This window comes from Carettochelys insculpta, chromosome 9 (genome assembly GCF_033958435.1).
Source record: "Carettochelys insculpta isolate YL-2023 chromosome 9, ASM3395843v1, whole genome shotgun sequence".
Taxonomy (NCBI): Eukaryota; Metazoa; Chordata; order Testudines; family Carettochelyidae; genus Carettochelys; species Carettochelys insculpta.
The window spans coordinates 59,210,274-59,222,430 of NC_134145.1; the positions used below are offsets into that span (position 1 = coordinate 59,210,274).

The window sequence follows — 12,157 nt, forward strand, 5'->3', positions numbered from 1 at the left end:
GGTTTCCGAGTTTGAGTACCAGTCTGAGCTGAAATGTCTACACTGCTGTTCTTAGCTCTAAAGCATGGGTGTCCAACCTTTTGGCTTGCCTGGGCCGCATTGAGTGAAGAGGAATTGTCGTGGGCCGCATATAAAATATATAATATAATTAATGTATATAAATCACATAATAATGTTAAAAGTTTACGATCTTGTGGGGCTGTATTACTAGCTGTCCAGGGCTGCATGCGGCCCGTGGGCCGTGGGTTGGACACGCCTGCTCTAAAGCATGACCCTTGCAAGTCTGAGTCAGTCAACTCAGGCTTTGAGACTTGCTGCTGCAGGGTTTTTATTTATTTATTTTGTTGTGTAGATATACCAGGTCCTCTTTTGTTTATGAGAATGACATCTTTCTGAGTGGTCAATGTATTTCTCCTTCTCTAAATGGACTCATAAACATAAAGGGTAACATAAAGTTATTGCTCCTGGAGTTCTATCAACACCCAACTGTGGACACTAAGAGGAAGAATGTAGCTCAACTATGGTTGTCCGCTCAGTTCCTCCTCACATCCTTGGAATTTTATGAAAGAACCAGTTACTCTAAGGTAAGTAACTAATACTAACTGCATTTAACTACAATGGTGAGAGGGTTGTTTAATAGTATAATTGGGAACTTTGTGCTGAATACTAGCATTAAAAAAAAAAACTCCACCAGGTGGCAGTCTTTCCAAAAGTATTCAAATACATGTCCAAGTCTTAAATATAGTGAAAAAGTTGAGAGAACTATACTAATTAGAACAAAAAGCAGTCAAGTAGCACTTTAAAGACTAGCAAAATAGTTTATTAGGTGAGCTTTTGTGGGACAGACCCACTTCTTCAGACCGTAGCCAGACCAGAACAGACTCAATATTTAAGGCACAGAGAACCGAAAACAGTAGTCAAGGAGGACAAATCAGAACAACATGATCAAAGTGACCAAATCAGAGAGTGGAGGGGTGGGGAGGAAGGTCAAGAATTAGATTAAGCCAAGTATGCAGATGAGCCTGTATAGTGACTTAGAAAGTTCCCATCACAGTTTAAACCACGTCTTAATGTGCCGATTTTGAATATAAAAGCCAGCTCGGCTGTTTCTCTTTGAAGAGCAGTGCGAAAGTTTTTTTTCAGTAACACGCATACCTTTAGGTCATTAATAGAATGCCCCATTCCATTAAAATGTTGACTAACTGGTTTGTGGATCTGGAGTGTTTCCATGTCTGGTTTGTGCCCATTAATTCTTTGTCTAAGGGAGTTAGAAGTCTGTCCAATATACAAAGCATCTGGGCATTGTTGGCACATGATGGCATATATGATGTTAATAGAGGAGCATGAGAAAGTGCCCGTGATTCTGTGAGTAACATGGTTGGGTCCAGTGGTGGTATTTCCAGAGAAGATATGTGGACAAAGCTGGCAGCGGGTTTAAATATTGAATTAAATCTGTGCCTTAAATATTGAGTCTGTTCTGGTATGGGTATGGTCTGACGAAGTGGGTCTGTCCCACGACAGCTCACCTAATAAGCTATTTTGCTTTAAAGTGCTACTTGACTGCTTTTTGTTTTGATAGTGTATAGACTCGCACGGCTCCCTTTCTGTTACTATACTAATTAGAGATTATCTGGAGAAAGTCTCTTGATGTGATCAAGAGAGTCTCAGCACAGAATATTAAAAAAAGGGTGAAAAAGACATCTCTCATTTTCTTCTAGATTTGTAGGACAATGAAAATTAAACATTTTTTAGATTTTTTTTTAAATTTTTACTGTCTTTGTCTGTTTTTTTCCCCCCCCCCTGTAGCCTAAAACTGCATTTGTGGTCTTTGAGAGCTTTTTGAAAAAAATAACTAAGAATAGAATTGAAAATCAAGGTGTAGATTATTTTGACCCGTAAATCCACTCCTGTGTCATGATACAACTTCATATCTGTACCCAGTAACTTTCCATAAATGCTGTATCAAATACGGCCTTAAAATACAGGGATAGAGATTATATAACCCTTTCTTTGTTGAGGGAGTGGGGACTGTATAATATGGTATGTAATTGCATAATCACACACTAATTGTCCAAAGGACCCCTCCCTGCCTTACTCATTATACAGATTCCATGGAGGAGGAATATAAGAGGGTAGTATTAAGGTTTTATGGGCAATGGTGAAACTGATATTTCCTACTTTTTGAGGGTTTGAATTTGCAGCCTTTAAAAACTTAGTTTTTATATGGAATGTATGTATAAAAATACCAAATCATGAAATACTAAAGCTGAAGTCTAATTTTAGGATTTAAACAAGATTGTTTCTAACCTCATAACTCAGAAACAGTTAAACAGATTTTGTTCACGCTTCACGCACATACTGTTTGAAGCAAGCCATGTAAAATTGCAGTTCTAAAGTTGGAGTTGGGAGCACAATACAGTACAAAGGTTTTGTGAGACAGAAATTACGGTCCTGGTTTTGTGTATGAAGCCTTGCACATGCGTAGGTGGTCAGTTCTTCATTTTCCTGAATTTCAGAGGCTTGTTTTGGAAGACAAATAATCCATTTTATCCTTCTTAGATGGAAACTCAGCTTTTTTGGAAAGCTGAGAATTTATGCTCCTGGTGAGGTGCATAGGAATAATATGTTGTGGAAATTTATGCAGCAAAATCTCCTATAGCAGGCTGTCCTGATCAGCAAAGCTAAGTTTCCTCATACCCAGACAATTGTAACAGAGAGGAAGCCGTGCTAGTCTATACGCTATCAAAACAAAGAGCAGTCAAGTAGCACTTTAAAGACTAGCAAAACCAGACAATTGTGTCTTGTTTTTGTCTTCCTTTATTCCAGTTTGATGAAGTGTGGTTTGGGTTCTCTAAGTCTGCATGTGTTAATGGTTTCCTCTTGGGGGTAGTGGAAGAAAGTGATTTTGGGTTAATTAATAACTGGCTCATGTACGATCCTCAGAGTCCTAGCAGCTCCTAGCAACCAGTGATAGTTTGGGAATAGTTGTTGCATTAATGCTTAATTATTTAGTTTTTACAAAAGTGAATTAAGTTGCCTCTAGCTAATTACTCTTTTCTTCAAATTGTATTCTTGGGGAAACACTAGGAATTACTTGTTTCATTCTAGACTTCAAAAACATTAATTCAAACTTTTCCTGTAAAGATACACACTTCTTTTTAGTAACAAGGAGGTAGCCATGTTAGTCTGTATCCTAACAAAGCAGTCATGTATCACTTTAAAGATTTTTTTGTTAGTCTTTAAAGTGCTACATGACTACTGTACTTCATTTTAGTGTCATTCAGATGGTCTTCCAAGTTTTAGTAGAGAGGAATTAATTTCTAATTTCTTTGTTACTGGATAGGGCATCAAAACATTTCCTACAATTTTTTGTAGTTTTATGCAAATGTCAAGTTTTGTAAAAAAAAATTTAGGTCTTTGGTAATTTTAAATTATAATTGAGGGATATATTTTAAGTACTTTCAGCAAGTGCAGTAAGTAGCCTGTGTTATAGAAAGGTTCACCACCTTTAGAATAATCGACAATTCAGAAGCATAGTACCTGGAATTCTTCAGCTGGATCAGCATGCTCACTGACAAATTACGAGATGGGTTGTTGGTGAGAGTATGTGATGGACCACCAAATCAGGCTAGAAATCAGGACAGAGAGCTCCTGTGAACATCCATTTATAATATGTACAAAGAGAAATTGCAGTATTGTGGAAGATTTCAATTTGGGGTCATGTGTTGGAGGTCTCATGCTGCCACTAGTAAAAATGTATTAGAATTCTCCCCTAAATATTATAGGTTTGAAGTAATTCAAGTAGACCTCGTAGATACTATTTTTTTTTGTGATTATAAGTTTGGTTGTCAAATATAACTAAATCAATATCATATACAGAAGTCTAAGTAAGTCTTGTGACTTAGTACTGCATAAGCTGTCTAAAATATAACCCTATACAAAATCAAAGCAACCCATCTTAAACTGGCTAAGTGATCTCAGTCATTTTAAATTGGGACTTATAATACAAAAGGGGAGTTTCCAGTCGGGTCTCAGAGGGATCTGTTCTTGGTCCTGGAGTACTTATTATCTTTGCCAAAGGTCTAGAAGAAAATGTATTACTTCTGGTAATATTTGCAGATGAGACACAGGTTACGTCTACACTACGGCTAAAATTGGTTTTATTAAAATTGATTTATTAACACTGGTTTTTATCAGTTTGATTATGAGCATCCTCACATTCCGACGTGCTCCCCACAAAATCAACGTATTTCTGCAACACACAAGTAGCTTAAATCGACTACTGTAGCAATGTATTATAGGAATCCATCCCACAGTTCCCTGAGCCCCATAGCATTCTGGCTATTCCACTGGTGCAGCCTATATTAAAAATGCCCCACAAGTGGATGTGGGTATGTGATGACATCTTCCCACATTTCATTTCTTACATTTCATTTGCCTAAGTCCCCTGCTCTGTTAACTAAATTTCCCTTTTTCCAGGTGGGATCTGGCTTGCTTGTATGAGACATGTGCTTTTTATGGTTAAGGGGAGAGAAGGGGTAGCAAAGTGCTTAGGAATGGTTAGAAAAAAGGTTTTGGGTTTCCCAACCAACAGGTTTCCAAAACAGGATGCAAAGGTACTGGATCTTTGGAGACTTGGATCTGGTTTTAGACTGGCTGGCAAAAGGTCCTCAGATCAATAATTTTGTCTCGAAGGCCCAAGAGCTAGCCTGGGGCACCAAGAGGCAGGGCCTTCCTGGACTGGGCGAAAGGTGCTGACCTTTCTGGATTTGCGGGGTAAGGAGGACCTACTCTCAAGACCCTGTGGTGAAGCGTCGTAATACCCAAGCCTACGTTGGATGGCCACCCCCCTGGATGAATGATGCCACCCCCCTCTGCAGCATGGAGGAAGTCCAGGTGAAGGTGAAGGAGGTTCAGCAGTGTGAGTAGTAGACATGAGCACAACTCTGAAAATGCAATGTATTATAAAATCAGTTGTGGCTTGTTGGTCGCTGCAAGCCTTACTTGGAGAACTGTGTTAATTTTAGATCAACTACATTGCATTCAATGGCCTTTGGATCAAGCCCATACAAAAAATTGCTCTGGTTCCCCAGGGGACTCCCTGGCCACAGTAATCAATGCTGTATGGTGCCTGCCTCTGGCCCTTCTGAAAGCCACTGGAAGCCCATGAAACCTGGTGGCAGGACCTACCACCTGCCCCTCTGCCCAGTGTTCCCAGCGGAAAGTTTGGATCTGTATTTAGACCTCCTGGCAAAGAAGATCATCAGAGCAATAATTTCTACCCTTGCACCCAATCCATAATCTAGAAGTGTACATCTAAGTACCCATGGGAGTTACACTGAATGTTCACCTGCTCAACTTTTGATAGTACTTCCTGTGCCTATGAGGAGCCAGGGGTTAATTACAGAGGGGGAGCCTGAGAAACGGCTGCCACATTGGAATAAGTACAGTTATAATCCTTTAATGACAATCCATTGGAGGGCATGTGTGGTCCCAGCTCCTGCCTTTGGGTGCTTGACACACTGCTGCCCCCTACCATCTCAGCTGCTGGAGACTTTCCCCAGGCACCTGCCAGCCCCTGAAAATTGTGGCCACCCATGGAGACTCCCCCCGGATGGCTAAAAGACCTCAGACAATAGCCAGCACCCAAAAATCCTGACACTGCCTGCCCCTGTTGTTAGCATGCTCAGGCTTGGATCTAGGTTTGGACCTGGCAAAGAAGACCCTCAGAACAACAATATTCATCACTGCAAGCATGACTTTGAGAACTGTGGTAATTATAGAGCTGCTACATTTCCTTCAGTGGTCTTTGTAAAAAGACCATGACTATAGCCAGCCCCGAAAATCGTGACCGCCGAGGGAGACTTCCCCCACACGGCTAAAAGATCCCTGGCCTTTGGATAAACTTTTTCCTGTGTAGATAGTTGCATCTAAAGACACATTTTAACAAAACAATACAGCAGTCATGTAGCCCTTTAAAGATTAACAAAACACAGTTTAACAGTCCCAGAAGAGAGGCAAGAGAATCTGTATGAAGGGTGAAATACTTTCACTTCTAGAAGCAGAAAGCTTGATTTGACCTCAGTTCCAAGCATATAGTAATTCCATTCACTTCTGCAGAGAGGGTCTAACTGAGGTTAGAATCTTGACACCTATCATTAGCTCATAGGTGCACAACATCAGCTGGGCTCCCCGGTCGAAGGACTCCACTCTGATCTTCTGTATATTATATTAAAGCTGCTGGGCTCACCCATGGATAAGGGTTGTTGCGTAAATGGAAATTTATATTCATTTGAAGATGATCTCAGTTTATTTTCAGAGTGGTCCTGGTGCTACCACATGTTGTATGGAAGCAGAGTGGTGCACTTCAGTGTAGCTCCATTGTCTTCAGTGGGATTTTGTGCAGAGATATTTGATGGCCCACCGTCAACAAGTGTGGGTTTGGAGCTTAAAGAAGCAACTGGGCAGTTTTAATTTGTGTGCTTGTCTTCCCGTGCCAATGCTCTCCTCCTTGGTAATCCTCCTTACTGCTTTTATGTATTCCTTTGCTTTTGAGGCCTGTATAGCTATTAATATTTTTTATGCTCTATAACAATAAAAAGAGAAATATCATTTTTATATGAATTCCTATCATGACTTATTTATATAATGAAGCAGAAAAAGAGTATCACATGGATATAAAGAACACGAACAAACCTAGATAATAGTATAGTAATTGCTTATGAAGAAAAATTTGTATTTGTAACAGTTTTTAATGTAATGATATTCGCTCTGCTAATGTAATTGCATTATTTATTACATCTCCATTCATAACACACCATGCTCACCACAGTATTAATTAGCTGTCAGTCATCTGAAACCTAAGAAACTGCTTTTTGGTATCCTGTGACTTTATATATGTCTAAACTGTCTTCCTTATAATCCGTATTTGTTGTCAAACCCAAATTTTTATTGTGAGATTCTCAAACTTTTCTTCCATTAGACAAAATTAGGGTATAGCTTAAAGAAACTGTCAAAAAAACCTAAAATATTGTCTGTGCTTTTTATAATTCAGTCTGTTACTATTGCTGCTCAGATACTTTCTTGTGAGATTGTTCCTTAAGAAATAGTCTATGTAAAATTGACTGAAAACATATCCATTATAAATATATCTACAGCTAACCATTCTATTTGTGATTGTGTGCTATAAAATGGGGGTGGTAGATACTTCCTTTGTTTTCCTGTTAAATTTCAGGGTTTCCAAGACATGTTGCTGTCTTTTGTATGTCTATAAACAGTTAAAACAATGGGGTCCTGATCTCAACTTGAACCACTGTAGCCTAGTATAATGTATTTGTTAAGCTCCAGTACCTTAATTGAAGGGGGCTGCAGTACCAAACACAGAAAAAGGGATATACTTTCTCCCAAATGGTCGATGAATGGGTGTGCATATAGGTGTATAATATTTAGAGGTTTATACATGTTATAACTTAATCCTTCTTCTCTCAAGTTCTCAAATTTGAACAACTCTTCAGTTTGAGGTATACATGAAGTAGTACAGAATAAGAACACAATCCCCGTGAGTTTTCTCCTTTACAGTTCCTATTTAAGGTTAGCAATGAACACAACACTGAAACAGAGAATGAATGGAAAAGCATTTTCATTTTTAGGAACACTGATAATGTCCTTATAAATGGTGGAAGGGCACATTAGAAACAAAATTTAGTCCTTCTGTACCAAAAAAGTAGGTTAAATTTTTGATATATATTCTTTGATGTGCTGAAATATTTAATAGCTACGTCTACACTAGCCAAAAACTTCGAAATGGCCATGCAAATGGCCATTTCAAAGTTTACTAATAAAGTGCTGAAATACATATTCAGCACCTCATTAGCATGCGGGCGGCCGCGGCACTTCGAAATTGACGTGGCTCGTCACCGCGTGGTTCATCCAGATGGGGCTCTTTTTCGAAAGGATCCCGGCTGCTTCGAAATTCCCTTATTCCTATGAGTCTTTTCGAAAAGGAGCCCCGTCTGAACGAGCCGCGCAGCGGTGAGCCGTGTCAATTTCGAAGTGCCGCGGCCGCCCGCATGCTAATGAGGCGCTGAATATGTATTTCAGCGCTTCATTAGTAAACTTCGAAATGGCCATTTCGAAGTTTTTGGCAAGTGTAGACATGGCCAATATGTTGCTTTGTCTCAAATTCTTCCTGTGTACTAGGACTGTTCTAGTATTTAAACTGTATATGTTAACCTTTGTACTTATTCAAGAAAGGTTGGCTGTTCGTAAGAGAAATTGATACTTGATTTTGCTGTTATCTTTTCAGTAGACCATTTCTTGCCATGGTTAGTGTATATGGTGACATTTTCTGAATGTCTTATAACATAGCACCAGCATCAGTCTACTGTGAAAATTATTCTCCTTCTTAAAGGGAACATAGCAGGTGATCTGTTGTCAGGTGCGTACTCAAGATGATATTGCTGTACTTTTCAGTTACTTTCTAATATCTCTAATTTTTAAAAATTTCTGCAGATGCTTTGGTATGCTGTTAAGTCCAGGTCGAAATGTGAAGAACAGTGACATGCATCTACTTGATATGGTAATAATCATCTTCTCTAATAAGATAGAGCTGCATGGTGCAGTTTTCTATTCCTTTCAGAACATTTGAAATGTCTTGGGAAACTAAGCCTTCTAAAAGAGTTAAGTGACCATCCCACATTAAAAAAAAAAAAAAAAATTCAAATGCCAACCTTGAATGTGTTTCTTTGTGGAAGGAAAATCTATACCTAAAGAAAATGGTCACTCAAATTAGCAACTGAAGCAGAACTTTCTATGTTTGTCTGACCTGATTACCTAAATCTGTTAAAAGTCTGACTATTTCAATCATCAGGAGTTTTGTTGTCGCTTATTTAAAGCATGACATTAACCTATCATAAGTGACTGGCACTTCTGTTTAGACTCCCTACTCTGTTCCTTCTTATTTTCCAATTATTTGGTCTTATCCAGTGCCTACGCCTCACGTTTTTAGAAGCGTTTGGAACCTCCTATTAGAAGTAACATGCATTGTGTGTTCAGATTGTATATTCAGTCTATCAAATGTTAATCTCTGACAAATTCTGTATAGCGTTAAATCTCTTACAAGAAGACTCTTCAAGCTTTATTCTAATAAATGAGAAACGAACTATCTTCTGTGAATTAGGTCAGATGTTCAGCAAGGATGTCATGCTGCCCTAGAAGTCTTCAGTGTGATGAGACTATGTCCTTAAGCATTTAAGAACCATTATTTTAATGATATACCTGGATGATAAGCACTTCAGTGCCATCAGTTTGGCCAATGGCATAGCACTCTTTGTTCCCCATATAGGATCACAGCTGTCTCAAATGTGCAGTATCGGGCTAAATCTCCAACTTTGGAACCATTTCTAGAAGCAAATCTCTCTATGTGCCTGATGCCTCGGGGTCTTGATTGGATAGGTCATGGATGCCTAACTGCCTCCTAAGACTGAACCTCTGTGGCTTCAGTTCTCCTGTTTCATGTTTTGAGCTCTGTTCAATAAATCCAACTGAGATAGATTCCTGGTAAAGACTTGTGTACTCTTCAGGGTCTAATGCAGCTCACCCAGGAGTTGTAGTAGCATCTAAACAGGTTTTTCAAAAAAGTTGCGTGTTAGTCAAGTGGACACAGAATAAAAAGTGCATAGTTTACCATAGAGAAATTAAGGTTAAAATGTAGTCCATTCTGGTTACCCCAGAATTCCAGCCAGCCTGTAACAAACTCAATTATCAGACTTGTGCTTATGTGTGTTCACTCACTCTTGGTTCATTACTCCATTCTGAAATGAGAGAGCTCTCAGCTATGTCCAGAAACCAATCTTCTACCCCTTCGCCACCCATCTGTCTTTTTGTTCTTCAGCATGGGTCTTTGCTCAGCTTCTCTGCTGAGAGGCAGTGAAATCCTTGAATCATTAGAGCTTGCATTCTCTCTCCAGCCCTCTTGTTAATCTGGGTTGTTTTCAAACAATTTCTTGAGGTCTGTTCATTGCATCCAGACAGGGAGGTAACACTCACACAGATGCCTTATTCTGCATGGAGAGCAAATGTAATCCTTTTTCCCTGGCTGGCTATCAATGCAACACGCAGAAGAAACTGAGGCAGAAATAGCTGTGCTTCAGAAAAGTCTCAATTTTGTCACATTCGCTAATTGCCAAATTAGTAGAAAAGTTGCTTGTGGCACTTGCAGCCTGGAAAGTTCAGCAGCAGAAGTTGGCTTGAAAATTAATCAAAATAAAATCAAAATTATTTCAGCTGTGACGTTGAATGTGGCCTGGACATTACTGTCTTATTGGGTAACCACTGTTCAGTCACTGTTGCTGAGCTGGACTATCGCCTATCTTGACTATGTTGTAGATAACCTGGTTGGTATTAAAAACGAACAGAAATGACCTCAGTAGTGGAATACTGTTTCATTCAGAATGAATGCCAGACACCATGATGCAAGTAAAGGGATGGAGCTGAGGATATACAATGGCCAGTATTGTGACCATGGGACTGAAATATGACCCCTTGGCCAGATGCAAAAGAAGTTGGACACCATTCATTGCAACCAGAAATTTTGTCCATTGTTCTTAACTGCTTTTTCCACTTTTAAGTTTTCCATTGCACGCTCCATAGTGATTTGGTTAGCTTAAATACAAATCACAGGTTAATAGTTTCTGTAACAATTTTTTTTTTAATTCGAGTTTTGATTAGTGTTCCACAACACAGGTTGAACCTCTCTAATCTGGAACTCTCTCCTCTGGCATACTCCATAATCAGGCATGATATTAGTTAGCCAGGCGAACATTTATGATGGGTGTGGCCAAGTTTTCTGTGGTCCCATAAAGTTATACAGCTATCAGTGCTGGCTCTGAGTGATCTGTGATGTTATTTAACTGTACAATAGACCCTCAATTTCACACACTAATAGTGGGGAAAGGGTGTCTGCTAATGCTGAAAGTCAGATAAATCTGAATCTGCAAGACTGGAGGCACCTTGCAAGGCACACTGGGGAATGCTCTGTCCAAGACTTCGGAGGAACGTAGCGGGCTCAGGGGAGAGAGCTCGGCAGCAGACTCTGTGCTGTTTACAGAGCAGAGTCTCTGGACTTGTCTGCCACGAGCTGCTCATCACCCACCCAAGGCTGAGTACTCCCACGTAAGCTAAGTTTCCCTGGGCCAGGTGTGCCTCTGCCCAGGGTGCTGGCTGGCAAGACACCTGCCAGCTGTCCAATCTGAGCACCCACCTGGCTGGGAGGAGCGCATGGTGGCTCCTCCAGTCCTGGCAGCTCCAGCCGCTGCAGTGGCCCCAGTGCCTCCTCCAGCCCTGGTGGCCCCAGCAGTGGTGCTGGCTTCGGCAGCCCTGGTGAGTCACCAGCATTTTTTGGGAAGGGTGAGGGGTGGCGGCCAGTATCTGTTCTTTCCGAAGTCTGTTAAATCGAGGGTTTATTTTAATGTACCGCTAAATGTCTTCTAAGAGCCCAGTGAGCAGTGGAAGCATTGGCAATGTTCTAGAAAATATTAATATTCCATAGTCCAGCAAATTCTCCGCTCCAGCATGGGTCAGTCAGGTCCTGAGGGTGCCGGAGAAGAGGTGTTCAACCTGTATTAAAATTTCAACCTTTTCAAGAAGTTTTTAACTTGAACTGGTTGGGTTTCCCACATCAATGCAATACCCTAGGTGTACTTCCAGTCCTTTCATGTCCCTCTGGTTTACCATTTAAGATTAGAAAATGGATGATAAGGACAAGTTGGTCCTGGTTTGTTTCATTGCAGGCAATAAATGTTGATGGTATTGCTTTACAATGTCTCCTCTAGCAGTCAAAGCACAAGAGTCCTAGATCCTGATTAAATATTTAAAAGCATGAGTTGTTAGCATGAAAGATAATTCCTGAAGACTTCATAGTCAAGTAGTTTTAGGAGTCAGGAAGACACTGTTTCTTTTTCTTGGGGAAAGTAATCTTCCTCAAATAAGATCTGACCTGAAGTTGAACATTTGAAGTGATGCTTTTACATGTTCAAAGAGTTCTATATTGTCCCATGCCAGCAAGTCAAAAAGACACTTCAGAGCAGGGAAAGACACTTCAGAACGTTGGCATGTCTCAAGGGGATAGCTTTGGCTCAGATGTTGAGGATGTATTTTA

At 40.1% G+C, this 12,157-nt stretch overlaps 1 protein-coding gene across 7 annotated transcripts in view; it reads left to right on the forward strand.

The window, feature by feature from the left end:
- The window catches only part of RABGAP1L (RAB GTPase activating protein 1 like), a 368,567-nt gene that overhangs the window by 44,346 nt on the left and 312,064 nt on the right, over window positions 1–12,157 (forward strand). For all 7 annotated transcript variants that reach the window (XM_075003254.1, XM_075003257.1, XM_075003261.1 and 4 more), the window contains exon 8: window positions 8,512–8,578. In XM_075003254.1, coding sequence (XP_074859355.1) covers window positions 8,512–8,578 — 67 coding nt within the window. The remainder of the gene's footprint in view (window positions 1–8,511; window positions 8,579–12,157) is intronic.